General features: G+C 51.7%; 1 protein-coding gene across 2 annotated transcripts in view; it reads left to right on the top strand.

Annotated features, from left to right (window-relative positions):
* Hspg2 (heparan sulfate proteoglycan 2) overlaps positions 1-14965 on the top strand; it is a 101420-nt gene extending 86455 nt beyond the window's left edge. Inside the window, exons 75-98 of one of the 2 annotated variants that reach the window (XM_052716881.1) lie at positions 1026-1230; positions 2438-2535; positions 2971-3237; positions 4928-5037; positions 5201-5348; positions 5431-5547; positions 5848-5865; positions 6333-6444; positions 7406-7550; positions 7633-7732; positions 7892-8001; positions 8116-8224; positions 8813-8911; positions 9204-9425; positions 9680-9924; positions 10255-10426; positions 10527-10649; positions 10744-10800; positions 12470-12545; positions 12655-12733; positions 12888-12955; positions 13115-13198; positions 13653-13756; positions 13857-14965. In XM_052716881.1, coding sequence (XP_052572841.1) covers positions 1026-1230; positions 2438-2535; positions 2971-3237; positions 4928-5037; positions 5201-5348; positions 5431-5547; positions 5848-5865; positions 6333-6444; positions 7406-7550; positions 7633-7732; positions 7892-8001; positions 8116-8224; positions 8813-8911; positions 9204-9425; positions 9680-9924; positions 10255-10426; positions 10527-10649; positions 10744-10800; positions 12470-12545; positions 12655-12733; positions 12888-12955; positions 13115-13198; positions 13653-13756; positions 13857-14029 — 3041 coding nt within the window. In that variant the 3' untranslated portion in view covers positions 14030-14965. The remainder of the gene's footprint in view (positions 1-1025; positions 1231-2437; positions 2536-2970; positions 3238-4927; positions 5038-5200; positions 5349-5430; positions 5548-5847; positions 5866-6332; positions 6445-7405; positions 7551-7632; positions 7733-7891; positions 8002-8115; positions 8225-8812; positions 8912-9203; positions 9426-9679; positions 9925-10254; positions 10427-10526; positions 10650-10743; positions 10801-12469; positions 12546-12654; positions 12734-12887; positions 12956-13114; positions 13199-13652; positions 13757-13856) is intronic. The other variant, XM_052716882.1, reaches the window with a different exon arrangement.
* The last annotated feature ends 1727 nt before the right edge of the window (positions 14966-16692 follow it).

The following is a 16692-nucleotide window of genomic DNA, read 5'->3' as shown; positions in this document are numbered from 1 at the left end:
GAAAGTTACCTCACCTGCCAGGCAAGAAGGACGCTCAATGCAAGGCCTGGACCCTATTGCCCCAGAAGGCCTGGACCCTATTGTCCCAGAAGGCCTGAGCTTGTCCACCACAGGCCCAGAGAAAAGGAAATAAGCATTTGACAAACAGCAGCGAATATGTGACAGGGCCACCTCTTACAGGCCCAGGACCCTAGTGTATCTATGGAGACTCTAACATCCCTGTGGGCTCCTACAGAGCCACACAAGCCTTTGGACATGAAAGTCTAGAAGCAAGGAGAGCACCTAGCTTACTGGTCAAGGGCCTGGACTGTAGCCTCAGAGATAACTTTAGCTGAGTTCGCTCATGTTAAACATCAATATTTTTTCATATTAAAGAGAAAGAAAAAAAACATGTGCCTCCCTCCCAGCCATTTATTCACCTTCCCTATCCAAGGGCCCAGACTCTGAGAGGCAAAGCCCAACCCCACACTGGCCCTTATGTGCATTGAATGAATGAGTGTGAGAACAAGCAGATGAATGGATCTATATTGAAAGGACTCTGTTGTCTGGCTAGAGAGGCTCTCAGAAGGACGTCCCTTGAGTGTTGAGATGAGGATATCCTGGTACCCTGCGTGTCAGGCAGGGATGTAACGCACACGTGTGTACAAAAGAACCACGGGTGTCCTGTGTGATGCTGTGGACCTAAGTCCAAGATACTAAGCTGAGGGAGCCCTTGAGCCTAGGAGTTCAAGTACTATTCTGGACAACAGATGAAAGACCTCATCTTAAAACCCTGTACATAAAACCTCAGGCACTTAGGCTGGGCTCGTGCCTGTTTAACATGCACTGAGTCCTGGATTCAATCCCCAGCACCACATAAACTAGATGGTGACATGTGCCTGTGATCCCAGCATTCAGTCAGGAAAATGCAAAGTTCAAAGTTCAAGGTCATCCTTAGCTACATAGTGAGTCTGAAGATAGCCTATGTTACATGAGACCCTGTTGTAATCAATCGATCAATCAGTCCACCTCACATGTCTCCACAGGACTTTCTGGCGAGCTCCCTAACACATCCATCCCAGTCGGATATACACCCATTGTGCAAGTCACTCCTCAGCTAGAGACCAAGAACATCGGGGCCAGCGTTGAGTTCCACTGTGCTGTGCCCAGTGAGCAAGGCACACACCTTCGTTGGCTCAAGGAGGGAGGTCAGCTGCCTCCTGGATACAGTGTACAGGATGGAGTCCTCCGGTGAGTGTTGGTGGGTGTGGACTGGACTCAGGTACTCCCCAGCCGAATGCTCAGTGGGACTGAGTCACTTTACCTGCCTACGGGGCCCGTGACAGAGCAATGTCCTTGAGGGAGCTGCTTGGCCTCTCTGAGCCTTACAATGGCCAATAAGTTAGGAAATTGGAAGTGCTGGTGTCTTTAAAATGCTTAGTGCTTTCCTGGCGCCTGGAAGGCCATCTGTCAACACTGGCCTGCGTTCCTTCTGTTCTGGTTTGGTTTGGTTTTGGGTATTATTTGGTTTTGGTATTTTGGTATTGCTGAGACCAGGTCTTACTTTATAGTTCACGCTGGCCTGGAACTCACTGTGTAGATCAGATTGGCCTCTTAACTAGCTGTGATCCTCCTGCCTCAGCCTCTCAAGTACTGGGATTACAGATGTGAGCCACTGTGCCCAACTCTGCATTCCTGTCATTTAAGGCAAGAAACTGGGGCTCCAGAGATCTGCAGCTTGGTCGCAGTGGGACCTTAAGTCAGTGTGGCAGTGAGCCTTAGAGAAGAAATCTGTGTCTGAGATGGGCGTGGGAACCAGGCCTCAGGGCACAGGCCTATGACCGGGAGGCTGAAGGAGGAGCATCCTAAGTTCTAGGCTACAGAGTGAGTTAGGCCAGCCTGGACAACCTGGTTGAAAGTGTGTCTCCAAATAAAGTGAAAATTAAATGAGAATGTAGCTCATTCGTAGAGCAGTGTCCTGGCATGTGTGAGGCCTGAAGTTCAATCCCCAATACCACAGATAGATAGATGATGGATGGCTGGATGGATAGATAGATAATAGATGGATAGATAGATGAGATGAAAGGGTTTGGTGCACCACCCTGTCCACCTGCATCCTGGTCACTGGCACTGGCCCTGGGTTCTGGTCTATCTACAATTTGTTTTTATTTATTTATTTATTTATTTAAGTATGTGTACATGTCGGCATGTACATGCCTGTGTGTGTGTGTGTGTGTGTGTGTGTGTGTGTGTGTGTGTGTGTGTACATCAGAGGACAGTTTGCAGGAATCAGTTCTCTGCTTCTACCATGTAGGACCCAGGGATTAAACTCTGATCACCTGGCTTAAGAGCAAGTGAGTTTACCCACTGGGTCATCTCATCGGCCCCTGTTTTAATTCACACAGCTGCAAAACATTTCCCATGGCTTCCTTCTGACGTCACCTTTCTTTCTTCTCAGAATCCAGAACATAGACCAGAGCTGCCAAGGGAAATATGTTTGTCATGCCCATGGGCCTTGGGGACAAGCCCAGGCCAGTGCTCAGCTAATTGTTCACGGTAAGAGGTGGCTTCAGGCCTCTGCTAAGAGCAGGGCCAGAGATAGAAAGGAACGGTGGTGGGGTTTGCCCCCGCTCCAAGGGAAACGCTGTAAATGTGCATGATAAAGAGAATGATTCTATTTTCCTTGCTTGCACCTTGCATGCAGTAATGGCCATGACAAGGATGGCAAGGAAGGAAAGAAGGGAGATGGGCGGAGGAGTGGGTGCTCAGCTACTTGAGTGGGTGCTCAGCTACTTGAGTGCATGCACAAACAGAAGCTTAACAATTGGATGTGTGAGTGGCCACATGAAAAGCAAGCCAGAAGATGTTTGAGTGCCTAGGGCTCTAAGCCATCCTCCCAGACTTGACCTCCCCATGGCCTGGCTCCTCACACCGTTCCTCCCCCAACCTTGACCTCCCTGAGCCTCACTCATCACTCCGCCTCTCCTCCAGCCTTACCCTCAGTGCTCATCAACGTCCGCACCTCTGTGTACTCCGTGGTCGTTGGCCACTCTGTGGAGTTGGAGTGCTTGGCACTGGGTAACCCGAAGCCTCAGATAACTTGGAGCAAAGTTGGAGGACACCTAAGGCCTGGCATTGTGCAAAGTGGAAATGTCATCAGGATTGCCCATGTGGAGCTGGCTGATGCAGGACAGTACCGCTGTATGGCCACCAATGCTGCTGGTACCACCCAGTCCCATGTGCTGCTGCTCGTACAAGGTAGAGACCACTAGGGACTAGGGAAGGGACAGGGGAGGGACAGGACCTTGAGGTGCTGCCAGCTCCGTCTTGCTACATCACTCCTTCTGTGCTATCCTGGGGATCTCCTAGTGTCTATATTTTAGAGACAGCTTTCCCAGCAAATGAGTAAATGTGAGTGTTTGTCTGAATAGGCTGCATGCCAAAGGCTATCAAGAAGAAAAAGTAGACCTAGTGTGGTGGTACATGCCTTTAATCCCAGGACTCTGGGGAGGCAGGGACAGGTGGATTCTTGGGCTTGCTGGCTCAAGAGGCAGAGGCAAGCCAGTCTCTGTTAGTTTGAGACCAGCCTGGTCTACATATCGAGTTCCAGTCCAGTTAGGGGTACATAGTGAGACCCTATCTCCAAAAAAAGGAGGAGAAAGAGGAGGAGAAGTAACCCTTACTCTAATGGAGGCGCCCCATACCCTAGTCTGATGGAGGCGCCCCATACCCTAGTCTGATGGAGGAGACCCATACCCTAGTCTGATGGAGGAGACCCATACCCTAGTCTGATGGAGGAGACCCATACCCTAGTCTGATGGAGGAGACCCATACCCTAGTCCGATGGTAGACTTTACAGAAACAGACAATGTAAAACCTAGAGTGGTGACGCACACTTGCCATTCCAGCACTCAAGAGACTGAGGAAGAAAGAGCTTGGGTTTGAGGCCAGCCTGGGCTACATAGTAAGACACCATCTCAAAATAAATAAACATACACCTATAATCCAGCATCTCCAAGGTGAAGGCAAGAGGAATCATAGGTTTAAGGCCACCCTATGCTACACAGAGCAGTATAGATCAGCATGGGCTATGAGAGACCCAACCTTTTTTTTAAAAAGGGGGTGGGGATGGGGTAAAGGCACTTGCTTCCAGGCTTCAGGACCCTCATGGTGGAAGGAGAGAACCGATTCCTGCAAGCTGTCCTCTGACCTCCATACACATGCATGGCATGTGCCCACATATACAAACATAAACACACAAATAAATAAATGTAATTTTAAAATAAATAAATACCAGGAAAGGCGCAAAGCTACTCAGAGAAACCCTGTCTCGAAAAACCAAAAAAAAAAAAAAAAATAAAAAAAAATAAAATAAAATAAATAAATAAAAAGACACCATGGAAGTAAAGCACTCACTATAGGTAGGCAGTAGACATAAACCTGTTTTCTTTAAAGACAATTCCTTTTACCCCAAACTCTGAGACTTACTCCCTACCAGTTCACCTACACCACCCTAGTGTCCCATTCTCAGGTCCCTGCCGTACAGATGTCTGCTCAGGCGTGAAGTGATACCAGCCAGCCTAGGCCTACCTGGTCCCCTCAGTCCAACCAGGAATGAACAGCCATAGTCGCTCCCACCCCCATTTGTACAGTGAACACAATGCCTCTCTCCCAGAGTAAAATGAAGACTAGAAAAGCATAAGGTAGCTGGGCGGTGGTGGCGCACGCTTTTAATCCCAGCACTCGGGAGGCAGAGCCAGGAGGATCTCTGTGAGTTTGAGGCCAGCCTGGGCTACTAAGTGAGTTCTAGGAAAGGCGCAAAGCTACACAGAGAAACCCTGTCTCGAAAAAAAAAAACAAAAACAAAAAAACAAAAAAAAACGAAAAGCATGAGGTAGCACAAAGTTGGTGGATGCATCACATGGATGGCCTCTGTCTGTCCCCTCAGCCTTGCCGCAGATCTCAACTCTCCCAGAGGTCCGAGTGCCTGTTGGCTCTGCAGCAGTCTTCCCGTGCATGGTCTCAGGCTACCCGACTCCTGCCATCACCTGGAGCAAGGTAAATGTTCGGCAAGTGCCAGCCGTTCCTCCAGGCCAGGACCAGCTCTGAGCCAACTCGGTACCACAGGACCTGGTCAAGAGGGAATGCCCAATTTGAAGATGGGCCTGGGGCAGAGTAGGGGCATGAGACCAGGCCAAGCCTTCAGTGCCAATGTTTATAGGTGGATGGTGACCTGCCACCTGACAGCCGCCTGGAGAACAACATGCTGATGCTGCCATCAGTTCGCCCCCAGGACGCCGGGACCTATGTGTGCACGGCCACCAACCGGCAGGGCAAGGTCAAAGCCTTCGCCTATCTACAGGTGCCAGGTAGGACAGCTCCAGCCCTAATTGGCAAGACATGCCAACTGGGCCCACAGAAGGTGTCTCTCTGACAGTCTTCTCTCTGCAGAGCGAGTGGTACCCTACTTCACTCAGACACCCCACTCCTTCCTGCCGCTTCCCACCATCAAAGACGCCTACAGGAAGTTTAAGATCAAGATCACCTTCCGGCCAGACTCTGCAGATGGTAAGCAGGCACCTAGTAGGTATGGAGGCTGTCCTGGGGTAGGGTAGGGGCCCTGGCAGAAGCCCTGTTGTATCCAGAGTCCTCTGGGTTTCTCTTGCCTCCTTGCTTCTCACTCCCTCCTCTGTGACATTCTGGCCTCTACCTGGTCCTGCTGCATGGCGGCTGCCTTGGTGCCCAGCCCTCCTGGCCCATCTTCCTGTCCTGCTCAATGTTCTTTTATATCTGATGGCTCTTTCTTTCTCTCTCTCCCTCTCCCCCCTCACCCTCTCATCTTGCTGATCTCTAACTTTCACTGTCCAGGCCTCATTCTCTACTCAGGTGAGTTTCTGCCTCCCTCTCCTCCTTCAGACACACTCTGAAGACGTATGCCCCAAAAGTCAGATCCTATCTAGGAACTCTTGGCAAACCTCTTCTCCTCAGGTTCCTGACTGTGAGGTTTCTGGCCACATTCCAGAGTGAGGGATCATAGAGTGGAAAGGCTCAGGCCAGCGGTTCTCAGCCTGTGGGTCATGACCCCTTCGGGGATCAAACAGCCCGTTCACAGAGGTCGCCTAAGACCATCTGCATAGCAGATGTTTACATTAGGATTCACAACAGTAGCAAAATTACGGTTATGAAGTAGCAACAAAATAATTTTATGATTGGGGGGTCACCACAACGTGAAGAACTGTACTAAGGGGTCACAGTATTAGGAAGGTTGAGAACCACGGGCTCAAGAGCTTAGGTGAGAGTGACTGAGAGCTGGTGACCAGAGGGGAGACTGCTCACACTGCTCTACCCTCCAGGGATGCTACTGTACAATGGGCAGAAGCGGATCCCAAGGAGTCAAACCAACCTAGCCAACAGGCAGCCTGATTTCATCTCCTTTGGCCTGGTGGGCGGAAGGCCCGAGTTCCGGTGAGATCTCTACCTCCCTGTCTTCTGGGAGGGATGGGCTGGGGACTAGACACAGGTTTTAGTTGGGCATATTCTGCTTTAGCTGAGTTATACTGTGGTGAATCTATAGAAAAAGTAGCTATGGCTGCTACCCTTAATGGCCACTCAGTCTACTGGAGGAGGCACCACATCCTGGGCAGGCAGAGGAGGGATCTTTCAAAAGCTTAGGACTACTGTTGGCAGGATTCATTCATTCATCCATCTACTTGTTCATTCATTCATTCATCTATTCATCCCTTTCATCCATCATCCACCCCATTCATTCATCCATCCATCCATCCATTTATCCACCTGTCCATCCATTTACCTATCCATCCATCTATCTATCCATCTACTCATTTACCTATCAGTCTGTTCACCCACCCATCCATCCATCTTCATCCATTCATTCACATCATCTGTTCATCTACTCATCCGTCCATCCATCCATTCATGTATCCATCAATTCATCCATCTATTCATTCATCCTCTCACCAATCATTCATCCATCTAATAATTACTTGCTTGACTCTCGCCTTGTGCCAGGCACAGTTACAGGTATGAACAGAACAAGTTAGGTTGTAGCCTATAGGAGTGTCCACTCTAGTTGGGGAAGCCAAACCCTAACAAAGAAAAGCAAGGTCGTCTCAAAGGCAAAAGCCGGGCACTAGGCTGCAGGGCCTCAGAGCAGAGAATTCTCCCAGTTCTAAAAGCCTGCTCTGGAGATACTCCCACAGAAAGGCAGTGAGGGAGAGAACTTTTGGAAGAGGTGGGCATAGCCTGGGTTGGGTGATGAAGGGAAAACAAATCAGACAGAAACTTCAGAGCCAGGACCACAGGGAATAATGATATCTTTCCTCTGGATCCCATTGCCCAGCCTGGGCCTGCCTGAAGCTGCACTTACAAACACTCTCTCTTGCCCCTGCCCCACCCTATGGAGCAGATTTGATGCAGGCTCTGGCATGGCCACGATCCGCCACCCCACACCACTGACCCTAGGCCAGTTCTACAATGTGACCCTGCTACGGAGCCTCACTCATGGATCTCTGATTGTGGGCAATTTAGCTCCTGTTAATGGAACCTCCCAGGTGAGACCCAACCTGTCCCCTGTTTCCAGTTCCCAGCCTGTACCTACCCCAATAGCTAGACGTGACTCACCCACCTCCACAGGGCAAATTCCAAGGCTTGGACCTGAATGAGGAGCTGTATCTGGGTGGCTATCCTGACTACGGTGCCATCCCCAAGGCTGGGCTCAACAGCGGCTTTATAGGTGAGCCTTCCTTCTCCCCACTCCCCAGCTAAACTTTCCTGACTGGTCATAGAGCCCCATAAGCTAAGGGGGGCACAATAGATGTGGGCTGCAGCTGGCCAACTTCCCATCCCCTCCATATGTTCATCCTGCCTCCCCCCATGCTGCCCCACCCTTCAGGCTGTATACGTGAGCTGCACATCCAAGGCGAAGAGATCATCTTCCACGACTTCAACCTTACAACACATGGCATCTCCCACTGCCCTACTTGCCAGGACCGACCCTGCCAGGTGGCTCTTCATATACCACTCCCCAGCTGCCCTGAGCCATGGCTTGCCCCTGGGGGGAAAAGGGAGGGTGAGGGCTGTGGTCTCCTTGGCTTGACGTCTCTGGCTGCTTTGCAGAATGGAGGCCAATGCCATGATTCTGAAAGCACCAGCTACACCTGTGTCTGCCCTCCTGGCTTCATCGGCAGCCGCTGTGAGCATTCACAGTCACTGCACTGCCACCCAGGTGAGTACCCCACCCCACTTCTCCTTCCTCCTCCTCAAGAACTTAAGACCCCTCCCGTGGTGGTAACTAACCTCTCTCTGTAGCCCAGACACTGCCATCTAGGCCTCTACTGCCTCTCCATTACATGAGTCAGGCACACAGACCCTACACTCTCACCTAGGTGCAGTCTTGTATGTGTATGTATGTGCTATGATTGAACCCAAGGCCTTGCACATGCTAGATGGCCACTTACCTATAATACCACCAGTACTCAGGAGGCACAGGCAGGAGGATCATGTACCAGTTCAAAGCCAGACTGAACTACATAGTGAGTTCCAGGCTAGCCACAGCTACAAAGCAAGACTCCTAAAAGCAAAAAAAAACAATAAACCAACACAGGTATAGTAGTCACGCGATGCCACAGCTGTCCCTAGGGGTCCTCTCTAACAGTATCCTTCTTTTGACTATACCCCCACTTTGGACCTGGACAGTCCTTCCAGGCTGGCTTAGCCCTAAGAGCCAAAGTCCCCAAAAAATGTGAGAGGCAGAATTTAGGCATGAGAATCTCCTCTGCTGAGTTATCTCCCTGCCTCTTGACTATGCCTCCAGAGGCCTGTGGGCCCGACGCCACCTGTGTGAACCGGCCAGATGGTCGAGGCTTCACCTGTCGTTGCCACCTGGGCCGGTCAGGGATGAGGTGTGAGGAAGGTGAGTGTTTGATGGCAGGGGACGTCATACAAGGCACACTGGGGCGATAACAAGTCTTGTGAATAATAAAGTTAGTCTAAAGCAAGAAGATGTTAAAAATCAACTGACCACACTCCTGTCTAGCCTGAGTCCCTTACCTGGTATTCCCCAAGAGGACTTCTGTCTTCCTGGGAATCGTCAGCCTGATGGGCAGGGCTGGTCCTGAGCCTCTGGTAGGGTATGGGAGGGGGGAAGGCTCCTGCCCAGGACACTGCTATCCCCACTGCTCCTAGCTAAGCTATGGCTGCTACAGGTGTGACGGTGACCACCCCATCTCTGTCTGGCATTGGCTCCTACCTGGTACTACCGGCTCTCACCAATACTCACCATGAGCTACGCTTGGATGTGGAGTTCAAGCCACTGGAACCTAATGGGATCTTGCTGTTCAGTGGGGGCAAGAGTGGGCCCGTGGAAGACTTTGTGTCCCTAGCGATGGTTGATGGCCACCTGGAGTTCCGCTATGAGTTAGGGTCAGGTAAGCACTGGGTGCCAAGCTCTGCACTATTTTGGGGTCACCATATTGCTAGGAGGCAAGAGGGTATAAGATCAGGAGCCAGACCTTCTGAGGTTTGTTCCTGCATACTTCTCTGTGACTTTTAGGTCACCCCTCACCACAAACTCCTCATTAGAGATTCCTCAAATCTATGAGAAGTATTCCGTTAATCACATCCTAGAGTGCGAGAGTTTCAGGGTCCCTCCAATACCCAATGCTGTCTATGGTCTCATCAGGTCTGGCAGTTCTCCGGAGCTCTGACCCACTGGCCCTGGGACGCTGGCACCGAGTGTCTGCAGAGCGCCTCAACAAAGATGGCAGCCTGCAGGTCGATGGAGGGCACCCTGTGCTGCGCTCCTCACCAGGAAAGAGCCAGGGTCTCAACCTGCACACACTGCTCTACCTGGGTGGTGTGGAACCCTCCATGCAGCTGTCCCCAGCCATCAATATGAGTGATCACTTCCATGGCTGTGTGGGCGAGGTGAGGAGCAGCCCTCAGAGGAACAGTGGGAGGGGGGAAGGGTTCAGTGTGGGACCACCTGCCACGCACAGGGCCCTGGGACCACACATTTTCTGCTGAGTCAGTTTCTTCAAAATAGGCATAGTAGTAGCCACTTTAAAGTCATGTTGGGGACTGGCTACACAGGAGATACTCAGCTTCAAGGCCTCCCTTCCACACTCAGGGTCCTATGCCACTTTTCATGCCCCTGCCTGACGTCCCAGACACTCTCTAGCACATGCTTACTCTGCTGGCACACCCATGTCTCTCTGCCTTCCACACCCCATGAGTCCCTTGGTGCTCCTATGTCAGGTGTCTGTGAATGGCAAGCGGTTGGACCTCACCTACAACTTCTTGGGCAGCCACGGTGTAGGGCAGTGTTATGACAACTCCCCGTGTGAGCGCCAGCCCTGCCGGAATGGTGCCACATGCATGCCTGCGGGCGAATATGAGTTCCAGTGCCTGTGTCAAGATGGCTTTAAAGGTACCAGAGCCAGCCCAGGACACAGCAGGGCATGGGACCAGCAGTCCAAGGGTCAGAGGGTAACTAGCTCCTGCCCACCCACCTTTGCTTTGGCCCACAGGAGACCTTTGTGAGCATGAGGAGAACCCTTGCCAGCTCCAAGAGCCTTGTCTGAATGGTGGCACCTGCCGGGGTACCTATTGCTTCTGTCTCCCTGGCTTCTCTGGTCCACACTGCCAACTAGGTACGTATTATTAATTGCTCTCCACCCTCCTCTGGGGACAGACGCAGTTACTGGGTATCTGTGTCTGTCAGCTAGATCCCACCCTTCCCCACAGGCCCTGGCTATGGCATAGTGGAATCTGACTGGCACCTTGAAGGCAGTGGAGGCAATGGTACGTACTCCCTGTGGCCAGCTGGGCAAATGGGTGGCCTCGTCTTCTTGGTCTGGGTCTCTCAGCCTCTTTTCCTCCAGTTATTTATACCTCAGTTTGGATCCTCAAGTAAAACAAGCCCATGGGAGGAGCTCACTGGGCACAGATAGGAAGGAACAGAGAGGGACAGAGTGATACACAACTTATTGGCAAAGTGACCTTGGGCAGGCCTTTGAAGCGCTCTGACGTCAGTTCCTTCAGTCAGCAAGCATCTATTGTGTGCCACCTTTGAACAGTGCAGGGACTCATTCTCTGGAATTCCGTATACTTAGAGCAAAAATGTGTGGGGCTAGTGACATGGCTCAAGAGTGCTTGAGGCTCCTACCAAGACCTGAGTTCAGTTCCCACCACCCACATCAGGCAGCTCACAACTGCCTGTGACTCCTGATCCTAGGGGATCTGACCATCTCTTCTAACCTCCACAAGCACTGATATGCACATGCGCGTGTGCGCACACACATAAAATACAGTACTTGGGAGGCAGAAGTAGGTGGATCTCTATGAACCTGAGGCCAGCCTGGTCTACAGTGGATTCTAGGACAGCCAGGGCTACACAGAGAAACCCTGTCTTAAAAACCTAAAATAAAAATAAATTTAGCCGGGCGGTGGTGGCGCACGCCTTTAATCCCAGCACTCGGGAGGCAGAGCCAGCTGGATCTCTGTGAGTTCGAGGCCAGCCTGGACTACCAAGTGAGTTCCAGGAAAGGCGCAAAGCTACACAGAGAAACCCTGTCTCGAAAAAACAAAAAAACAAAACAAAACAAAAAAATAAAATAAAATAAATTTTAAAAAATATAAATCTTTTTTTAATTCTTATTTTATGTATATGGGCATTTTGCCTACATGCATATATGTGTACCATGTGTGTGTCTGGTGCCTCAGATCCCCTGGAACTGGACTTATAGACAGTTGTAAAGTCATGGGGGTGTTGGGAATTGAACCCAGAATCTCTGGAAGAACAGCAAGTTCTTTTCTACTGAGCCATCTTTCTAAGCCACAAAATAAAACATAAAATAAAAGATGGCAGAGTGGTCAAGTTGCTACTCTTTCAGAGGACCCAGGTTCAGTTCCCAGCACTCACATGGTAACTAACCTGTAACTCAAGTTCCAGGGACTCTCATGCCCTCTTCTGACTTCTGTGGGCACCAGGTACACATATGGTGTAAACAAAGATGCCAACAAAACCCTCCTTCACAGAAAATGAAATACATTTGGGGGCAGGGGAGGAAGAGAGGGAGAGGTGAAGTAGGCCCTTCTTTTAAAAAGTAAAAATGTGAGCTGGGTGATGGTGGCGCACACCTTCAATCACAGCAGAGGCAGGAGGATCTCTGAGTTTGAGGCCAGCCTGGTCTACAGAGTGAGTTCAGGACAGCTAGACAGAGAAACCCTGTCTGGAAAAAAAAAAAAAAAAGTAAATGTGGGTACCCGATGACCTGAGTTTGATCCCTGGAACTCACGATGGAAGGAGAGAACTGACCCCTAACAGTTGTCTGGTCACACACACACACACACACACACACACACACACACACACACACACACACACACACAGTGGCACGATCATACCCACACTCACACACACCAAATACACAAACACGCACACTCACTGTCCCCCACTCTCGCCGCACAGATGCTCCTGGGCAGTATGGAGCCTACTTCTATGACAATGGCTTCCTAGGCCTCCCTGGCAACATCTTCTCCAGGAGGTAAGACAGGTGTTGTTGACTTATGGGTCCAGCAGGGTTAACTCAAGTCTGAGACTGAGGCTTCTCCTGACGCACTGCTTCCTGCCCCGTCTCCCCCCCTCCCCCCCAGCTTTCCGGAAGCACCTGAGACCATCGAATTCGAGGTTCGGACCACCACAGCCAATGGCCTCCTGCTCTGGCAGGGTGTGGTGAGTGGACATCCAGCTAGGAGTCTTGAGATTCCTGGAGCTGGAAACTGGCCTCCTGGTTGGGGAAGAGTAGTAAGAGGAAGGCTGAGATTATAGCCCTCAGGGTCTCAGCTTTCCAGTGTGGGACCCTAGAGACCCTATGCTTCCCTGGCAGGTGAGAGAAGCCACTCACAGCAAGGACTTCATCAGCCTTGGACTGCAAGATGGCCTCCTTGTCTTCAGGTAAGTCCTAGCACCTCCACACCCTCTTCCATCCCTGGCTTTTCCCATGGGAAGCTGCAGCTCCAGGTGCCCTAGCCACACACACCCCCAGGACCATCTGCACCTGACACCTTTTGTCCACCCCAAAACTCACACCTTCATGGATCTCTGATGCTATAGCTACCAACTGGGCAGTGGGGAGGCCAGTCTTGTCTCAGAAGACCCCATCAACGATGGCGAGTGGCATCGGGTGACAGCGCTGCGGTAAGCGGTCCAGTCCAGCACTGGGGGACGGGACCAGAGGTGGGCATGGGACCAGGAGCCCCCCTCTTCCGGGAGCGGGGTAGGGCAAGGACGAGGAGGCTTGGAGATCTGAGAGACAGAATGAGAGACTGATGTGGGAAGGACACCCTGCCGGCAAGCCGAGCTCCTGGCCATACAGAGCCCGTTAGGGTTCAGGGTGGTGGTACACACCTGTGATCCCAGCACTTGGGAGGTGGAGGCAAGGAGATCCCGAGTTTGAGCCCAGCCTTGGCTTTTCAAAGAGAGGCAACCTGAGGATAGGCCTCAGAAGGTGGCTGTGAGTGGCCAGTAGAAAAGGAGAGATCTGAGAGCAAGCAGGGGCCAGATTTGTCTACAGGGAGTTTCCACGACAAGGGGAGAGCATTTGTGGAGGATGGGAATTCAGGGTAAGGGGCCTGACCCTGTCACACTGCAGAAAGGGCCAGAGAGGCTCCATCCAAGTCGACGGTGAGGAGCTGGTCAGCGGCCGGTCCCCAGGTCCCAATGTGGCAGTCAACACCAAGGATATTGTCTACATTGGTGAGTCCCCAGCAGGGTGCTGAGGCAGGCAGGGGAGGAGTCTGGTTTCCTTGCCTCACTGGTTCCACCACTCACCCACTGTCACACTCCTCTTCCGAAGGTGGTGCCCCAGATGTGGTCACGCTGACCAGGGGCAAGTTCTCCTCTGGGATCACAGGCTGTATCAAGAATCTGGTGCTTCACTCAGCCCGGCCTGGAGGCCCACCCGCACAACCCGTGGACCTGCAGCATAATGCCCAGGCAGGGGCCCATACACGTCCCTGCCCCTCATAGGCACCCGCCTGCCTCCCACGGACTCCTGGGCAGCACCCAGCCTGACAACGTCGAGTATATTATTATTAATATTATTATGACTTTTTGTAAGAGACGGAGGCAATGGCACGCTTGCTGCTACCACCCTGGGCTGGACTGGAGGGTGGGTGCGCCAGCTCCCACACGTGTGGGCAGAGCCCCAAGACTGGTGGGCAGGGTAGGTGGACTGAAAGAGGTTTTCCTCAGAAGGCCACTGGGACTTGAAGTCAGGCACCATGACCGATAGGGCTCAGAACCGTTCCAACCCCTTCCCCACCTCAAAGTAAAGCTAGGCTGCCCATTTCAGCAGTCTATGGACAGTCCTCATTGCTTTGAGTGCCAACCTCAGTTTACCACCTGGTACCTCATTGTCAGACTGAATGAGGGGGTGTTGCAGTGGTCTGAGCTACTATCTGGGAGCAGAAGGCAGCTCATTCCCCACCGGTCATGTCCCAGCTTCCTCCACCTCCACCTAGCCAGAAACCCCACGGCCCTGGCAGCCTTCCCCGCCACCCAGCCCACTTCCACCTGCGTTCCCTCGACCACCACCACCCACACACAGCTCAGGGCCCTGCCCTCAGGAGCTGCAAGGGAGACCAACTCTTCCCCCGACCTGCTAGGCAGAGCCCAGCAATGAAGTCCCACCATACCAGGCCGCACCCCCCACTCTTCTGGAGGTGAAGGCCCAGGGTGTGGGGGAGCAGGAAATCAGGAAGACCAGTGCCTTGGTGGGGGCAGCCGAGACCTCAGATTGGGAAGGGGAGGAGGGGTGATCAGAGCCCTGCCTACTTGGAAGCCTGAGGGCCCAACTGAGGGGTAAGCAGGCCCAGACTGTGGCTGTTGGGATACCTGGCCTAGAGAGAACCCCTGTGGCCTTTATCTGATTTTTTTCTTAATAAATGGTGCTATCCCTGCCAAGAGGTCTTCTGTCTCTTTTACAAAGGGGTCACTCAGTGCTGTACGGGGTGGAGGGCAGGGCAGGGCAGGGTTTCTGAGATCAGGAGGAGAAGTAAAACCAAACACATTTCCTGATCATAGAATGCCCCAGTCCCTGCCCTAGGCACCCTTCCCCCACCCAGCACAGTGCCCACTCCTATGTGGGAACCCCGTTTCCAGGTTCCTAGTAGCTTTACCCAGCAGGTCTGCCTAGAGAGGATGATTGGACCATGGGCCTGAGTGCAGGTGTCTGAGATGGTCTGCACTTGGCCGTGCTGGGGGAGGAGGTCTTTTGCTCCACCCCTTGGCGTCTCTATAAAAACCCTGGGGCAGAGACAGTCGGGGCCCGTTGGAGTAGGTTCCAGGCCCTCTGGAGGCTATCCTGTATTTTCTATCTGTTTATCTCCACAATCTAAGTCCTTCTATCTAATATTTCCTGCTGCTCTCACTCAAGAAAACTCTGGGGAACTGTGGGGTTGGTGGGTGGTCACCTCGCAGCCCTACCACAGGACCTGTACTCTCTCTGTCATGAGCACTCTGCTTCAGAGACAGATGGGCAGATTATGTCTTTCTACAAATCAGGTTTTATTGACTTGACAATCAATTCATAAGCTATGTCCATATCACTGGCTACAACTTCACGCACAGACGTGGCCCTTAACAATATCAGATTGTTTCCTTCCGATCCTAATGACCAATATTATTTCTCAGATATCTCAGGACGCTTCGCACAGCATTGTTTGTATATCTATGTGTGTGTACATGTGTGTTGTGTTGCAGAACAGCTACGAAAGGTTGGAAGAGGCCTCGGTGAAGGCAATGGCAGGGATGCAGAGAGGCCCTGCTGTACTTGGGGTCTAACAGCCCAGTTAGCATTCCCAGGCACCTAGGAGCTGGGTCCCAACAGTTAACAACTCAAACAAGCCAAGCAGGAGACCCTGCTCCCTGCTGCACTGAAGCCCCCACATCAGGACACTGTCCCCAGTGCTTCACAGTTCCATCTAGGACACTGCCAGCTGCTGGTGGCCATGGTACCCCTGCACTGGGTATCCTTCCTTGCATAGGATCTGGGGGAAGAGGTTGCATTGCTCATTGGTCTGTTATGTTCATAGGCCTGGTTTTTCTTTTTTTGTTTTGTATTTTTAAATTTCACTTTATGTGTGTGGGAGTTTTGTCTGCATGTGTCTGCTGTACATGCATGTCTGATATCTGAGGAGGCCAGAAGAGGGTGTTGAATTCCCTGGGACTGGAATTACAGACAGTTGTGAACTGCCATGTGGGTGCTGGGAATTGAGCCTGGGTCCTCTGGAAGAGCAACCAGTGCTCTTACTGGCTGAGACGCCTCTCCTGGTTTGGTTTGGTTTGGTTTGGTTTTTCGAGACGGGGTTTCTCTGTGTAGCCCTGGCTGTCCTGGAATTGATATGTGGACCAAGCTGGCCTCAAACTCAAAGAGATCTGTCTTCCCGAGTGCCGAGATTAAAGGTGTGTGCCACCATGCCAGGCTCCATCCCCCTGTTTTTTGTAATTTTAGGACGAGGTCTTACTCTATAGCTCAGGCCAGCAAACTCTTACCTCAACATCTCAAGTGCTGGGATTATAGGTATGAACCACTGACACTTCACTTGTTTTTTTCTGATATGGTTTTGATAGGCTCATTAAATTTTTTTTTTTTAGATTTACTTATTTTATTTGTATGAGTGTGTTGTATG

This window comes from Peromyscus californicus, unplaced genomic scaffold, assembly GCF_007827085.1.
Source record: "Peromyscus californicus insignis strain IS unplaced genomic scaffold, ASM782708v3 Scaffold_5__1_contigs__length_169319896, whole genome shotgun sequence".
NCBI classification, from domain to species: domain Eukaryota; kingdom Metazoa; phylum Chordata; class Mammalia; order Rodentia; family Cricetidae; genus Peromyscus; species Peromyscus californicus.
This window is presented reverse-complemented; position numbering and strand designations above follow the sequence as displayed.